The sequence below is a fragment of the Sander lucioperca genome, chromosome 8, assembly GCF_008315115.2.
Source record: "Sander lucioperca isolate FBNREF2018 chromosome 8, SLUC_FBN_1.2, whole genome shotgun sequence".
NCBI classification, from domain to species: Eukaryota; Metazoa; Chordata; class Actinopteri; order Perciformes; family Percidae; genus Sander; species Sander lucioperca.
The window spans coordinates 24572099-24588956 of record NC_050180.1 but is presented as its reverse complement, the minus strand read 5'-3'; the positions used below and the strand labels follow the sequence as shown (position 1 = coordinate 24588956).

At 40.1% G+C, this 16858-nt stretch overlaps 3 protein-coding genes across 3 annotated transcripts; 2 read left to right on the top strand and 1 right to left on the bottom strand.

Annotated features, from left to right (window-relative positions):
• Positions 1-1207: 1207 nt before the first annotated feature.
• On the bottom strand, positions 1208-9274 carry LOC116050047 (tubulin alpha chain-like). Its single transcript, XM_031300114.2, has 4 exons — positions 9143-9274; positions 3396-3618; positions 2845-2993; positions 1208-2470 (listed from the first exon to the last, which is right to left on the bottom strand). Exons 1-4 carry the CDS (start codon positions 9143-9145, stop codon positions 1496-1498), a joined length of 1350 nt encoding a protein of 449 aa, XP_031155974.1. The 5' UTR covers positions 9146-9274; the 3' UTR covers positions 1208-1495.
• Positions 9275-13677: 4403 nt separating this feature from the next.
• On the top strand, positions 13678-14428 carry LOC118495580 (tubulin alpha chain-like). The gene is made up of 3 exons (XM_036004165.1): positions 13678-13689; positions 13847-14069; positions 14268-14428. The coding sequence occupies exons 1-3, from the start codon at positions 13678-13680 to the stop codon at positions 14426-14428; spliced, it is 396 nt and encodes a 131-aa protein (XP_035860058.1).
• LOC116050528 (tubulin alpha chain-like) lies at positions 14051-15817 on the top strand. Its single transcript, XM_031300651.2, has 3 exons — positions 14051-14069; positions 14268-14416; positions 14665-15817. Exon 3 carries the CDS (start codon positions 14749-14751, stop codon positions 15637-15639), a length of 891 nt encoding a protein of 296 aa, XP_031156511.2. The 5' UTR covers positions 14051-14069; positions 14268-14416; positions 14665-14748; the 3' UTR covers positions 15640-15817.
• The last annotated feature ends 1041 nt before the right edge of the window (positions 15818-16858 follow it).

Genomic DNA, 16858 nt, shown 5'->3' with positions numbered 1-16858 from the left:
CAAACTCTGAGGTTTGACTAATTGGAACAGTTGTAGGCTATATGGCTATATCTCTATTTGTGTGCGTGTTTATATTTTTAATTCAGTCAATTACAATATTTTTAGACTATCCCACTGATCTACTGAGGCTTAGGCTATACTATCGCAGGTTTCAACGCAGAGTTTATGATGAATTATTTACTCCCTTTGTGAAGTAACTTACTCGCAAATCTATTTATGCAACGTTTTCTCGTGATCTTCGGGAGTCAGGGTCCATTCAGCCGAAAGTCATGACTAATTTTGCCTGCACTGCATATTCTCCAGCCTGTTGCCATTGCAAGCTAGCTGTGATTAACGACGCGACGTGAGTAAATTCTGCTAACGTTAACCTAATTTTGATGCTGCGACATACATTACATAACCCTGCGACGTGTTGATTTCTGCACTCGTAAGAAATGTCAGCCAAGCCTCTGCAACCTCAACAACCACCACTAGGGGACGCCACATTCCAGTAGCCTAAATAGAGTTTCCGCAGTATCTCGTTATCTAGATAAGGCTGATTTATGCTTAAGGCCTGTATACCATACATGATTATGTATCACATTTCAAACTGAGTTAGCTTGATAACTTATCAATAACCAAAGTTGGGACCATATAGGTTTTGTACAGTCTATAGACTGTAAAAAAAACTGGACGGTCTTAAAAAGAAATGTTCTAAGGTTTCAGCAAAGTTACCCAGCATGCACTAAGCAAGAGATGGAGGACTCTATTTTAGCACCAGAATGCATAAAGGGAGTTCAGGAATAAGGAGGATATATCTTTGATTAAAAAAAAAAAAATTGGTATTTAAAAATATGCCAAAAACTCAGAGATGATAAAGTCTTCATTTTACCAAATTGATATGAGGTCAGCTGAGCTAAGAATTTTTCATACTAACCAATGTCTGAACTGCCCTAGAAATTAGTTTCTTCTCCGTGGAAGTGGCTTCCTAAGCTGGATTTCACTGAGCCCTGAAGCTGTAAAACTACTGGCATTCCAACAAAATTAGGTTAAGGAACGACAAAGTTGCTCAACACTGTATTTATGTAGTACAAAAAAATGGATACAAACAACGGGTATAAAATTATACAAATTAGATGATCATTTTCATCATTAAAATATTAATAAAATGTTAAATGACTAACAGAAACCGAAGGATTCCTTTTTTAAAGTAAAAAGAAGAAACATATTATGGGGAAAGATTTATTGAGAAACAACAGAGGTTTCAAACTTATAAAAATCAGGTTATTGAACAATGTTCTGTTTTATTGATAAAATAAGTATACATTGACACAAAAGCTGTCTAAAGTAATTTTGATGGCACAACAAAGAAGCTTTACAGGTAGGTAGGCCAATTTTTAATTTAAAAAGGTAAATCAAAACAAAAGAATATTTCTAAATTTGAAACAAATTGTCTATTTAATAAATAGACTGGTTTTGTCATCGAAAATAAATGGCAAATGCCAACTAAGCCCATCTAATATTCCTCTCCTTCCTCTTCTTCGTCAAAGGAGTCTATCCCAACCTCTTCATAATCCTTCTCCAGGGCAGCCATATCTTCTCTGGCCTCTGAGAACTCTCCCTCCTCCATGCCCTCCCCAACATACCAGTGGACAAAGGCTCTCTTGGCGTACATGAGGTCAAACTTGTGGTCGAGACGTGCCCAGGCCTCAGCGATGGCTGTGGTGTTGCTCAGCATGCACACAGCTCTCTGCACCTTGGCCAGGTCTCCTCCAGGAACTGCAGTTGGAGGCTGATAGTTGATGCCCACCTTGAAGCCTGTGGGGCACCAGTCTACAAACTGGATGCTGCGTTTGGTCTTGATGGCTGCAATGGCCACATTGACATCTTTGGGCACCACATCACCACGATACAGCAGACAGCAGGCCATGTATTTACCATGACGAGGATCACACTTCACCATCTGATTGGATGGCTCAAAGCAGGCGTTTGTGATCTCAGCAACTGACAACTGCTCATGGTAGGCTTTCTCTGCAGAGATGACTGGAGCATAGGTGGCCAGAGGGAAGTGGATACGAGGGTAGGGCACCAAGTTGGTCTGAAACTCTGTCAGGTCAACATTCAGGGCTCCATCAAAGCGAAGTGACGCTGTGATGGACGAGACTATCTGGCTGATGAGCCTGTTCAGGTTGGTGTATGACGGGCGTTCAATATCGAGGTTCCTGCGGCAGATGTCGTAGATGGCCTCGTTGTCCACCATGAAGGCGCAGTCAGAGTGCTCCAGGGTGGTGTGGGTGGTCAGGATGGAGTTGTAAGGCTCTACTACAGCTGTGGAAATCTGGGGGGCTGGGTAGACAGCAAACTCAAGCTTAGACTTTTTGCCAAAGTCAACAGAGAGTCTCTCCATCAGCAGGGAGGTGAAACCTGAGCCAGTGCCTCCACCAAAGGAGTGGAAGACCAGGAAGCCTTGGAGACCCGTGCACTGATCAGCCTACAGATACAGAGAAACAATGATAAAGACTGGATAAAAACAGTAAACCAAAGCATTGCTTCACACTGCTTTATACTTATGTGTATGATCATAAAATAAAAAGGAAATCTACAGTATCTTCACAGATCTGCATAAAGGTTCCATACATGCAACCTACAGTCCCATTCAAAAGGCTGCTTAGGCCCATTCTGCATCCAATTTCATTCAGCACTAGTAGCAGTGTGAGCTTCCATTCTATAACATGGCTAAATATACTGTAGAGTGAGGTCTGACTGCAGTTCTGACTGAGCTGTTGACTGTAAGGAGCCCTGTTAAGGAGGGCAAAGCCAGTGTGAATGCAAATTATGCAAAACTCACAACTACAAGTGGCTTACCAGTTTGCGGATTCTGTCTAGTACGGAGTCAATTATCTCTTTGCCAATAGTGTAGTGTCCACGGGCGTAGTTGTTGGCTGCATCTTCTTTTCCTGAGATCAGCTGTTCCGGGTGAAATAGTTGACGGTACGTTCCTGTGCGCACCTCATCTGGGAAATTAAAAGACAGAAGCCATAGTTGAGAAAACTAATACATCCGTTACAGAAAATGTCTATTATTATTATTATTATTATAGTCTATTAGTGGATACATCATTTCACATGCTCACTGTGACACCTCATTCTTTCACCTATGACAACATGCAGATGAAAATGTGTGTGGTTTGGTAAAAGAAAAAAAGGTAAAATAAGTAAGACCCAACTTCTATGCTGTGTCAGCTATTGACAACTGGATGAGCAATGTCCGTGGAGAATGATGGATGATTAGATTAACTTCTCTCAATTTTCACATCTGTCTTGCACTTATCTATGCCACAAAAGGAAGACACTACCATCTTCTGGAATTGCTGACATCTAAGAACATTACAAGCTCCAAGTGATAACACTACTGACCAATGACAGTGGGTTCCAGGTCAACAAAGATCGCTCTAGGGACGTACTTCCCAGACCCAGTATCACTGAAGAAGGTGGTGAAAGAGTCGTCGTGGCCTCCCACCGGCTTGCAGTCGGGCATCTGGCCGTCTGGCTGGATGCCGTGTTCCAGACAGTAAAGCTCCCAGCAGGTGTTCCCCATCTGGACCCCAGCCTGGCCTACGTGAACAGAGATGCATTCACGCTGGAAGAGAGGAAGAGGAGAAGTTGAAAAAGGGGGCAGAGAAAAGGAGAGAAGGGAAATACAGTGGAGCGAAGATAAAGTGGCAATGCAGGGAAGGGAAAGGGTTGTATACTCCTAGCAAGTGTTGTTCTTTTCCAGTGAACTAAGAGATTTAAACATAGTGAAGGGGTTTTTGCTTTGCAGAATTTTATTGGCAAATTGTATCATAATCAGATTTGACACAAAAGCTACAGTTGCAGGGATCCAAAAGGAGTCATTTAGAAACTCCGCCACTAGATGGAAGCAAAGAGATATATAGGGGGAAGACGGTTGAAGTCAAAAGAACAAGCAAAACGGATTTGCTGCAGAGTCACTGCAGGAAATCTGCAACCCGGCCACAGCTGCCCCTTTAAAATATCAGGTAGTATGGGACTGTGCTAGCAATGTTGTGAATCAATATGACAGTTATGGCAATACTGGATTTTTAAATAATTTTTTAAATCAATGTGATGAAAAACCTTGATTTGTCTGGTATCTAATTTGTTGGATTAGGCTAAATCAACATTCCATAAGTCTGGATAGTATTTTCCCCCAAAAGTTGTCTTTTGAGTTCCCAGAATAGTAACATAAAAAAATTACATACAGAAGATTGTATCCACATCACCCACCCACATGTTAAAACAAAAAACAATGTCCATCACAAGTTACCTGAAGTATGTCTTAACATTGTTAATTAATAAAATTAACCAGAGAAAAGTAAGCATCGTAAAAACATATTCCTATTACTTTATTCACCCGATCAGACCTATGAATCGGACAGACAAGGGAAGGTGCTGGTGGGTGAGGGCTGGAGAGCAGTATAGGTGAAGGGTATAATAAGGAATGACCCTGTAAAGTCTGTTGTTGATCAACAAGGAGTTTTTTTTAGATATATTCAATACTATAATATAAGCTATATAAAGCAAAGGTGACCCTACCCAGACTGGCCTGGGTTTCCAAGTTAGCAGAGCTCTTTGCAGCAGCTATTTTAGGTTCTTCATACTAACCTGACACCTAGCAGCAAAGGCTAAGTTACTGTTTCAGTAAACACTGACTGGCAGTCCCCAAAATAGTGATCACTGCAGGGTTAAACTTTACACTCGATCTTCTTTTAATGTTAAAAAGTTGAAAATGATAACGATTTTTAAAATCGATTATTTCCCCTACAATCAATATTTTGTATTTTTACCAATTATTCACCTAAATATTTTCTATTTTTACAGTACCGCTGATACTGATCATATCCATTTTCTGACCGAAAGCAGAAAATGCAGAAAATACATGTGATGTACTAGCCTGGTCCTACCAGACTCTCGTACATTTCATTTATACAGAGAGTCTGGCCTCTCTCCATTGACAAGTGTTAACTTCCTTGAAGGCGGGTACTCTGTTGAAGTTTAAAACTATTGGATCTGCCCAGAGCCACTCAGCCATAACCAATTGCTAACGTTTGGTCGTGACGTATGTCATGCGCAACAAGAGGGGAGACCAACAAGGCTTATATTTAGCATTAGCATCGCTAGCGTTAGCCTTAGCCAACTCCTTCACCAAAATCAAACTTTTCCTGAACCCCGTGGGGAGGAGGGCAACAACATCATGGCCACCAACAAAACTCAGAAAAGATTGTTCTTGCTCAGGCTTTAACTTCTGGATATTCGGCAGCGTTGCCACAACGGACCGAATGGCTTCGCTCGCATCTTTCTCCGCCGCCATTACAGAACTACAACTCTAGCACACGGCCTCAACGTCATTGTTCTCAGCCACTCCCTCTGTTCGCTGATTGGACTGCCAAAAATTTGGCTGGAGAAAACCATAGACTGTATATAGAATGGATCAACAGATCCCGTTGCTCTGGACGGAGACCAGTGAAGGATATTAGAAACACTTTTCTGGTGAGCGCCGAGCGTTACTGCGCAGCCTCCAACTGAGAGAGACGACGTAAATGTGACGTGAGCAACCTGTCTGAAAGTTGTAAGTCTTCTGGTAGCTGTGCCAAGAGAAATCTCAATCATTCCGAATATTGCAGAGACAGAGAGCGTAGGTATATGTAAGGAGATAACATGGACACAGGCTAATTATTGCTAACTACAATGCTAGTTAACATTAGTAATTAAACTTAAACAGCTAATGTAAGTCTAAACTGCCTGCGAGCTTCTCCTGTACTATACGGTAATTCCTTTACTATGCGACAGTAAGTCGCGTGGTTATGACACAATCGTTAGCCTATTTTTACAAAAACGTCTGCTACGGAGCCATAACGTGAGATACAAGGTAATGGAGCCTTTTATACATTGTCGTGTTTCTTTAGAAATAAACAATGGACAAATAAAGTCTTTAAACCCTTCAGATGTAAAGTTATTCGCTGTCAAAGTGACGTCAAAATGAATGGCAGTCAATGGGATGCTAACGGGGGGTGAGTGCTTGTTAGCATCAAAATGGCGCCATAGGAGGTATGCGTTGTGAGGAGAAGCTTACCCCCTTGGAGAAAACCCAAGACTATACTGCGAACCCAGACGTAGTACAGAAGGCAAATGAAAATTGAACGTAAGTACGTAGGAGGGTGGAGCCAGGCTAGTGATGTACTTCTTTACAAATGAAATAAATATCAGACTGAACGACATGATGTGCCGTTTAACAATTAGTTTTTAGAAATGTTTCACGATCTTGATATCTTGTCTTTAAAAGTGTATTATTCAACTTTTGTTTTTGTTAAAGAAGGAAAATAAAATCACAATACTCAATACTATTGAATCGCAATACTTTTAGAATCGCAATAAATGAAAATCGCAATACAAATTGAATCGACACCCATGTATTGTGAAATAATCCAATCGGGACAAAAGCATATCGTCCCAGCCCTAATATTTTCTGTCAAAATTAGGTTGTTCATTGAATGCTGGGATATTATTTTTAATCACCACAACCATAGAGTAACAGTAAATAATCAAAGACAAAGTACACTCAAACCAAACTTCTCCTGTCCCTAGAACCTGTTAGGGTGTGTCTGTAATTTGACGTAAACAAGGGCCTGTCTGAGCCCACACGGACTTGAGATTCCAGTTTTGTTGGTCACTAAAACTTAAACGAATAGTCTACAGAGAGCGAGAGAGAGGAAAAGTGAACAAGATAGAAACAAAGAGCAATCAATTTGTTAAAAGCTTTGTCAGGTCAGCAGACATGTGAGTAGAGATCCCTCAATACCCCATCGTCAAAGTGCAATCTGCTTCTATAACAGGAAAATAGACATAATGTACCATAAAGTCAAGGTGAGGATAGATAAATATGATTTAATGGAATCTTGTCCAGAGACCCAAACTGCCATGTATTTAGTTTATTATAATGCGTATGAAACCATACTCCAAGAACAAAAACAGACATATTCATTCATCTTTCCATTTTGTACATTTACATGCTGCTTGAATGCTGACTTTGTTATTTAGTTTATTCTTTAGTTTATTTTTCATTTGGTCGACTGTTCGGTCTGACAGCTTAATCTAGATCAGGATGTGTCTACAGGCCAGATTGATATACTTGGAATGGATATTCATGGCACTTCGAGGATGATTCATCATGATTTTGGAGACCCTATCCATTTGTAGCACCACCATCATATTGTGATGATCATTTGACCTTTCTTCTGTTGCCACCCTCAGGCCAAAATCCCCCATTGAATGTGTCAAAAACTTGGATTAAAGTATGGTGTGCTGGAGAACAGTTGTGCGATGCGTTTTAATTTTGATTGACTTGCAGTGAAGCTCACACTGGTAGTAGGCACCTTGCTGTGTGTGCGTTCTCAAAGTAAAAAACTGTGAACCTTTTCCATGCTCTATTTGGCTAAATGAGTGTGCTTTCCTCTTGTGTCTTAGATAGCCCCATTGATTCTGATAAATAATAGATAACCCCTAGGTCTTTCCTGTGGTGATGCCCTAGTCTTACTCAATCAATGTGGACCAACCTGATAAGCCCTCACTGGCTGACTATTCTACATATGTTACCCTTCAGGCAAAAAAGGCAACATGCTAAAGATGGATGAAAACAGTTGATTTGTGCTATAGGCAGCTAGGACAGGCAATACAAGACTAGAACCACCATTGCATGTAATATACAGAATCCGACTGTTATGACATTTGCTGAGCACATTCTTTTGAATTTAGTGCTATCATGACGAGTCCTTTGTAGGCTACAACAAGCATGGATTACACCAATTCTAAAAACATCTTGCACAAAGTGTGGGGCAGCCGTGTGCCATTCACTTATGATCCTGGGTCTACTTCCTTTATGCATATGTTGTTATTTAGTGTCACTGGTCAGGTTAAATATAATTTGTATAGCTTTATACCATACATTTAGTGTAGCTCTTGATATTTAAAAAAAAAATAACATTATTATAGGAACTTAACGGATCAGAATATTTGATCAGGGCGGGTATACGTAGGAGTGTCCTTAGTACACAATATCATTTGGTTTTATAAGCACTCACCACTGACAATGCTAACACTCTGTGTTTATATTACACTGTGTAAACAGAGCATGTTGCCTGTGTGTGTTAGTTCAATTCCTGACACAAGACATACGACTCAAAAAGGGATTACAATCACCTTCCCCAGTAACATCTCAATTACAGAGGTTGCATTTGCCAGGGATTAGCCTACAATCCCATTTTACTATGACAACATGTCTTTGCTTTTGCATATGGAAGCCACTTTTAAAATTGTTGTTGGAAGTTGAAGAAGCCCAGCCCACTGTTAGAACTTTACCGTGACTGTTTGAATTTGGAGGGAAAAGATTATGTCTTACCCTGGAGAAACACTAGTCTCAATCTGAGCTGACTTGTTGATAGACCCATTATGAAACACACCTACATTCCTTGTTGATGTAGTGTGTGTGTGTGTGTGTGTGTGTGTGTGTGTGTGTGTGTGTGTGTGTGTGTGTGTGTGTGTGTATGTATGTATGTATGTATGTATGTATGTGAGATATAAAAAAAAAAAAAATGCTATTAAAGAGAATCTCTCACTTAATATAAAAAAAATACTGGACTATTGATATTTTCTAATAAAATAAATGCAAAACAAAAACAAAATCATACTATATCAACTATGTTTGATTATATTTGTCTCTCTGATCATCCCCACCTACTCACACAGGTCAGCAGCCAGCTCAGCGCTACTGCCAGTCATGAATCTATTTCTGTCACAAGAGTCCTACTACAGGAAGGCGCTGAGGGGGCAGTTCCAAGGAGTTGCTACATCGCACCACATTGAAAATGCTGAAGATTCACTGACGCACTTTGTAAACTAGCCTGGGAGCCAGACAAATCTGCGAGCTCGTTCCATTTGCTCTGGCAGATATCTACGATATAATACGCATTTGCGAATAAGCCACTAGTGTTAGGCTAGTAAAAATGGAACGGCTGGTGAAATATTTACTCACTTTTAGAAAATAAACAAACCGAACGTTGCAGTAGAAATTTCTCTCCAATTAAAACTGAAAATGATAACATACGTACCATTGTAGCTTCTTAGTAAAATGTCCTTTGAAAAAAAAGCAACTTGCAGCTTCTCACAGCGGCCGTCAATGTGGTCCGAGTGAGTGAGTAATGCCAGGTGGGCGAGGAGCTGACAAGCTATGTTCAACTGCAAACCACTCCCACCTGTCTATTTGACGTGAGCGCGCACTGTTAGCGCGCAGGCCACTTTATGTATTGCAAGATACTGTGTGTTACAGAAATTAATTATCTCCAAAAAAAAAAAAATTGAGTCCCACTGTTATCAAGCATTTCAAACACAACCCCTGGGGACGTTTTTTACAGAATACAAGATTAAATAATGTGTTTTTATTTCCCTATGTTCACACACTGCACACAGAGACAGCAACATCCTACAGAGAGAGGCTACATAAGGCAGGTTAGTTTATGCACGGTTAAAGGGTAAATAATAATAAAAGTGAGTTTTAAGCTGACTTTAAAGAGAGGGGAAATGTATGGAAGGAGAAAGGGAATTATATAGGTTTGGGGTGGCTATGGACCTTTTTCAGAGCAGACATTTTGACTTGTCATAGTAGGAAAAGCACAGCTGAAATTGATGCTGGCTCAATTCCATCAAGTGTCCCAGTAAGCTATTTCAGTGAGTCAGCATGCACAATGCCAGGGCCTCTCCTAAGTGGAATGCAGCCATCATTAATGGTTTTGAATACACCTGTGCTTTTCCTACTATGACATGTCAACATGTCTGCTGTGAAAAAGGTCTATTGAAAAAAACCCTTTTACTGTCTATGAAAAAAAAAAACTGTCAGCATAGCACTTAGTCCTGGATCGAGGCATAGATAGAGACAGTTTAGTACAGAATAATGTACAGAGCAAATCGGCTAATTTATTATGTTTAAGGGGTTTCTGCCTGGTTAGCTTTTTAAGACTATAATTCATAATATGTTTTTTAAATCAAAAAAATATTATTTCATAATTTCCAAACACACTGCTCTGCTGAGTAAGTTCCTACCTGATCAAACACCAAAATCAACTTGATATTACTATTGTTTTGGACATCGTATTCATTCATTTAACTGATCAATTACATTGCCTCACTCACAGATTGTTTAATGCATAACCAGCAGCGTGTCTCAGTTTTCTTACATGATGATGGTCTAAATGCTAAACGCATCTCAATACTGTAAATAGCCTAACAAAATATGTGTAGGGAAACACCAAATCCCCTTTTCTTTCTTTTTGCATTAATCATTCAGGTCAGTAGCATGCATCCATTTTATTTGCACATTAATCACATTTTTATTTCCCTGTCTCCCTTTGAAAACCCCATCACTTTTGGTGCCCTGGAAATCCAATCCCGCCCACAGCAATTCAAACTGCCCTTCTTGCCGCATGTAATAGTCACGCCTACAGTCAGTTACTGTATCGTGGGTGGGACGAACATCCTGCAAACCGATCCATAACAGCAACCCTCCCCAGACTACCATTTTATTGGATATGCTGTCATTGTAGCCATTTGAAAGCTAGAGGTCGTAGTTGTTTCATCATGAGTCACTGAATGAGAAACACTTCTTTACTCATACAGTACTCATTCATTCATTTTACTCAACAGACATGTGACATCCTAAGAGTAGAACTATTTTTTTTCACCACTACAGCAGGACCTGTAAAGCGTTTATGTATTTATGTCACTCTTCAACTACCATGCTTTCTGTGTAAATTGGAATTGTAAGATTCTAATTTGTAATGTACAAATTACCATATATGGCTCTCAATAAAATTACAAATATTTACATTTCCACATATTTGATTATCATGACCTCAAAAAATTTGCAAATTATCTCTTCATCCCATCGTTTTGTTCTGCTCTGGGTCTCTTTCTTTCTTTCCAGCACTGGCATTATTATGACCTATTAGTGAAAAGACTCAATTGTGGGGCGTTGTTTGAGTCTTATACTCTCAAACAATGGAAGTAGGACATAGCTTTATGACTCAGGCAACACCTATGAGGGCAAAACACATGAAAGAAGACGACAACAGCAAGGTGTATGCTTTCCCATTGATATTTAACAATACTTCAGCTCACAGAACATGAACCAGACCTAAAGATTTGGTAGCTTGATTCATAGTGATGATTACTGCAATGTCCTGTCTTCTGGTCTTCCAAATTGTGCCACTAGAGGCCTTCAACTTGCTCAGAACACACAGCCAGAATCCGGACAACAACTAGAAAATATGATCACATAACACCCGTTTTGGCCTCTGTTAACTGGCTACCAAGCTATAGCGCTGATTTTAAGGTTCTTCTTTTAACATATAAGGCCCTGCATGGACTCGCACCACCTTATTTATCTGAGCTTATTACACCATATACACCAGCACGCTCTGTCCGCTCCCTTGATGCTGGCTTCCTGGTCATTCCCCTACTAAACAAAAAAATCAGTTGGTCATAGAGCATTCTCCTTCTGTGCTCCCCATGGCCTCCCACTACATGTAAAAGAAGCTCACATAGTTGACATTTTTGAATCAAGATTGAAACCCCTCCTCTACTCATTATACTATAGCCAACCATAGCACACCATCCTCCAACCATAGGTCTGTGTCCTTAACAAAAACCTTTTCACTTATTGTCTTATGTTGCTGGTTTTGTATGGTTTATTATTACTGCTTTAATGCTGTTCAATTGTTTTGTTGCTGTCTGTTATTTCTGTGTTCCTTTAATTGTAAAGTGCACTGAGACCATGTCTAATGGGGCTTTTACACTTTAAATACATTTTATTGATGGCTTGTTAAACATCAATTCAGAAACATGTTTTAATTTGACATGTCCATTTACACCACAGTGCTTCGTGAGCTTTGTGTTAAAAGAATGTGATACCGACATCAATTATCTTGTAAGTTACAGATGAGTCCCATGGCCCCAGGAGAAAAACAGACTGACTTACTGTATAATGAAGAGTGTTTCAGTGCAACTGGCGCTGTGGTATCACTCTTAGCTTCTCTTAGCTCACTCTTTTCTTGGCTGCCACAAATGTGTTCACAACCAACAGACTCACTCTGGTTGGTTGATGTAGTCTCTAATTTTTACTTTTGACTGGCATCCATCGTTTTTTGGGAGAAAATAACTGTGCATCCTGTGACAGCAAGGAGGAAGTACATGATGTTTGTGAACAAACAAGCCATAAATTGCAACAGTGTTGTATCTCAAAACAATAGATTATACTGAATCAACATCTCCCATATTACAGTGGATGCCTGTTGTTGGTCTTGAAAGTGGTTTGACTTGTTTTAATACAGAGCAGAGCGTTCTGCCTTTGAGCCATGACATTGTATTGAATTTGGGATATTCCTGCCAGCTGAAACAGGCAGAACTCTACCGCTATACAACTGAAACTCATGTTGAGTAGAACTGTGAGCAATGTGATCTAAACAACCTATCGGAAACCAATGGCTTTCTGGGTGTAGAAATTTAAGGACACCCATCTAAATTAAAATCAATTAAAATCAAGATTGTGTGCCTTGTTTTTGCCTTTGGTCTTTCATGTTGCATATAGTGAAACTAATCTGGCAGGCAGTTGCTGTTTACTTCACGTCAGTTGATGCCTTAAGAGGCACGAACAACTGAGGAAGGAGGAGCAGACATCATATTGTATTTCTTAATAAAGACTGACAGTTCATTTCAACTTATGAAAAGAGTGTGGGAAAAGTGCAAGTGATATGCTTGACAAACAATGTATATTATTTTAATAAAACTGTGCATGTTAGTTTGCTAAAGGTGCCATTGTAATTCAGCACACGTTACGTTTGGAGATTTTGTCTTTCCGTAAAAAAAAAAAACATTTTTAACAAAACGTTGAAGTTTCGTCTTGTATTTTTAGCATGTATTTTATGTGAGAATCCACAGACATCTTTAGAAGAAGAGCAGCAATGAATCTGCAAAAGATCAAAGTCAATTTGTGCAAATTTTGTGTTCAAATTCATGCATTTAACCATCAAATTCAAGTTTCCACATATTGATAAATAAAAGTCATAAAGCATAACAATGTGACATTGAAAATGTCAGTAATAGTACATAGCTGGATTGTTCCCACCTTACCTCACCGTTATTTAACAGTGACACTGCAGTGACAGTGCAATTTCTCAGACTCTGATCCTGATCATAAATATCCCTGCTATAAACAACCTCAAAGCAGCAGGAGTGTTTTTTTTATCCTGTTATAAGCTACATCAAGTCATACATTAGAAGGTGCCGAGGGGAACTACATTAGGTTACCTTCCCCTCATCTGGGGTTCTGCTTCTGCTTTCTGAAACATGAGGTGCACATACAAACCAGTAGTCTCAGACTCACACAATGAATAGGGTGGTGACCTCATTTTGCATTGTGTATTTGTCTGTTAAGAGGATGATCTTATCCTGGTCTCATCAGTAGGTTCTCTGATTACAGCTCAGATCGAATCATTGTTCACCTTAACCTGCAGGTATAAAATAGTAGAGTGACACAGCTGTCTCCAGCACTACATCATACCGATACCTGGACAGTGGAGAAGAGAGATAAACTATGGTAAGAAAAGTGGGTTGCTAGTGTAAAACTTACTTTATGTGCATACTGCTGTATGTATTAACAATTGTGAGATTTACTGTATTTGAGCAGTTAAATATGTGTAGCAGAAATGTGGAAAGTAAACTGATGTGTCTGGTAATTGAACAGTGTTCCTCGCTCTCTGCAGCGTGAATGTATCTCTATTCATGTGGGCCAAGCTGGGGCTCAGATTGGCAATGCATGTTGGGAGTTGTACTGTCTGGAACATGGGATCCAGCCAGACGGACAGATACCCAGTGACAAGACCACTGGAGGAGGAGATAACTCTTTCAATACCTTCTTCGGTGAGACAAGGGCAGGAAAGCATGTTCCCAGAGCCATCTTTGTCGACCTGGAACCTACTGTCATCGGTCAGTGCATGTTATATAGTTGATGATATATTACAGAGATTGGATGTTTTCATGTATTTATGAAGTTTTATTATTAACAAAGCTATATGTGTATTAGAAAATAAACATTGCCGTTGTAGAAACATTTTAATGTCAAGCTCTTGAGAGTGATTCAACTTTAGGATCCCTCATTCAATAAATCTGTTTGTCTATCTCCAGATGAGGTGCGTACAGGAACCTACCGGCAGCTGTTCCATCCTGAGCAGCTGATTACAGGAAAGGAAGATGCTGCCAACAACTACGCCCGTGGACACTACACCATCGGCAAGGAGATCATTGATCTGGTTCTTGACAGGACTCGTAAACTGGTGAGAGTTTAGTTAGTTTGCTGGACAGGTTTAGCATTTTGGCAGACTTGTCTTTTGACTAAAGAAAATTTAGTTCACCAAAAAGGATATTTGCTGAGCGGTTTTCAATATTAAAAACACTGAAGAAAAGATAATGGAGGTTTTAAAAATAAATGTCCAGGATGGGTTTTTTTCTTGTGACTTCATACATTTTGATATTGTGAAACTGAAGTGGGATTTTAAATAATCAAAGAAAATGTTCCTTTCAGGCTGATCAGTGCACTGGCCTGCAGGGATTTCTAATCTTCCACTCCTTTGGTGGAGGCACTGGCTCAGGTTTCACCTCCCTGCTGATGGAGAGACTCTCCGTTGATTATGGCAAAAAGTCTAAGCTTGAGTTTGCTGTCTACCCAGCCCCCCAGATTTCCACAGCTGTAGTAGAGCCTTACAACTCCATCCTGACCACCCACACCACTCTGGAGCACTCCGACTGCGCCTTCATGGTGGACAACGAGGCTATCTATGACATCTGCCGCAGGAACCTCGAAGTTGAACGCCCGTCATACACCAACCTGAACAGGCTCATCAGCCAGATAGTCTCGTCCATCACAGCGTCACTTCGCTTTGATGGAGCCCTGAATGTTGACCTGACAGAGTTTCAGACCAATTTGGTACCCTACCCTCGTATCCACTTCCCTCTGGCCACCTATGCTCCAGTCATCTCTGCAGAGAAAGCCTACCATGAGCAGTTGTCAGTTGCTGACATTACCAATGCTTGCTTTGAGCCATCCAATCAGATGGTGAAGTGTGATCCTCGTCATGGTAAATACATGGCCTGCTGTCTGCTGTATCGTGGTGATGTGCTGCCCAAAGATGTCAACTCTGCCATTGCAGCCATCAAGACCAAACGCAGCATCCAGTTTGTAGACTGGTGCCCCACAGGCTTCAAGGTGGGCATCAACTATCAGCCTCCAACGGTGGTTCCTGGAGGAGACCTGGCCAAGGTGCAGAGAGCTGTGTGCATGCTGAGCAACACCACAGCCATCGCTGAGGCCTGGGCCCATCTCGACCACAAGTTTGACCTCATGTACGCCAAGAGAGCCTTTGTCCACTGGTATGTTGGGGAGGGCATGGAGGAGGGAGAGTTCTCAGAAGCCAGAGAAGATATGGCTGCCCTGGAGAAGGATTATGAAGAGGTTGGCACTGACAGCATGGGAGAGGAGGATGAAGGAGAGGAATACTGACTTTCCTAAGGCCTGCATTTAAGACAAAGTACATTGATATTGAATTCTTGTTTTAAAATACGACATTTAGTTTTTTTGTAGTAAAGAAAAAATGTAGGTCAAATAATTTGGTTCAGAAAATAACACATTTGAATGATCCAAAATATTAACGTTATCCTCAAAACAGAGCAAAATGGTACACCATTTTAAAATTTAAAAAGTTGCACCATGAGGAACTTATAGGTAGCATATTCTGCATACTGTGACACACATTAACAATAAAAAACTGATCCAAAAGTTTCATCTTAAAGGTTAAAAACATGAGGATTACATTTGACAAAATCATTAGTTATAGTACTGTGTAAAAACATGGTATTAGCATTAAAGCAAAAAAAAAAAAAAACTTGTGGTCAGACATATCTTGTTTTGGGAATTCAAAGATATTTTCTTTCTGCCGTATCAGTCTGAAAAACCTTCTCTTTTGTGCACCTCCCCCCACTATCCTCTACCATGTGGAATGTAAGTTATGAAAGGGCTCCTATGTCAGTTTATATACCATTCAGCTGTGACTGTGAGAGAGCAGTAGGGAGAGAAAATAACTGACTAACTTCACTGACTGGTGTTTTTTGTGTAGCTCATACTCAGACAGTGGCCTGCAGCAACAATAGGATCCCAGTTATGTATGAATCACAGCTTTGTGATCCAAATTGGCTTGTTGAAAAGTTGTACCAAGGATAAGCAAAAAAATGGCCTTGACATTTCATGGAACTGTCGTTTGTTTTTAATCTCTTACATTTCAGTGGTGAGTTGATTTCCAATGTGATGTTTCTCTGTGCATTCCAAATAAGCCGATTAAACTGAAACTGTGCATGTTGCAATGCCATTTGTGTCATCTCACATTACTTGTAAGCACTCTTACTGCTAACCATTTACTTTTCCTACCATTAAATAATAGGATTATTAGGAATAAATAACTTCATAGTGTTTTCCTTTTTTCCAGATCATCATTGTGTGAATATTTATTTAACGATTTAAATATAGACAAAGGGTGTGTGTGTGTGTGTTGAATGTGTGGGTGTAGATGAATGCATCCAATACGCATAATCACTCTCTTAGCTCACAGTCCTTGTCAATGCCTATACTGTATTATATGTTGAGAAAACTTCGGGGGTGAACATTTGAATGCTACTGGTAAATTCCCCAAAAACGATTTAAGCATTGTAATTAAACTCTCTCTCAC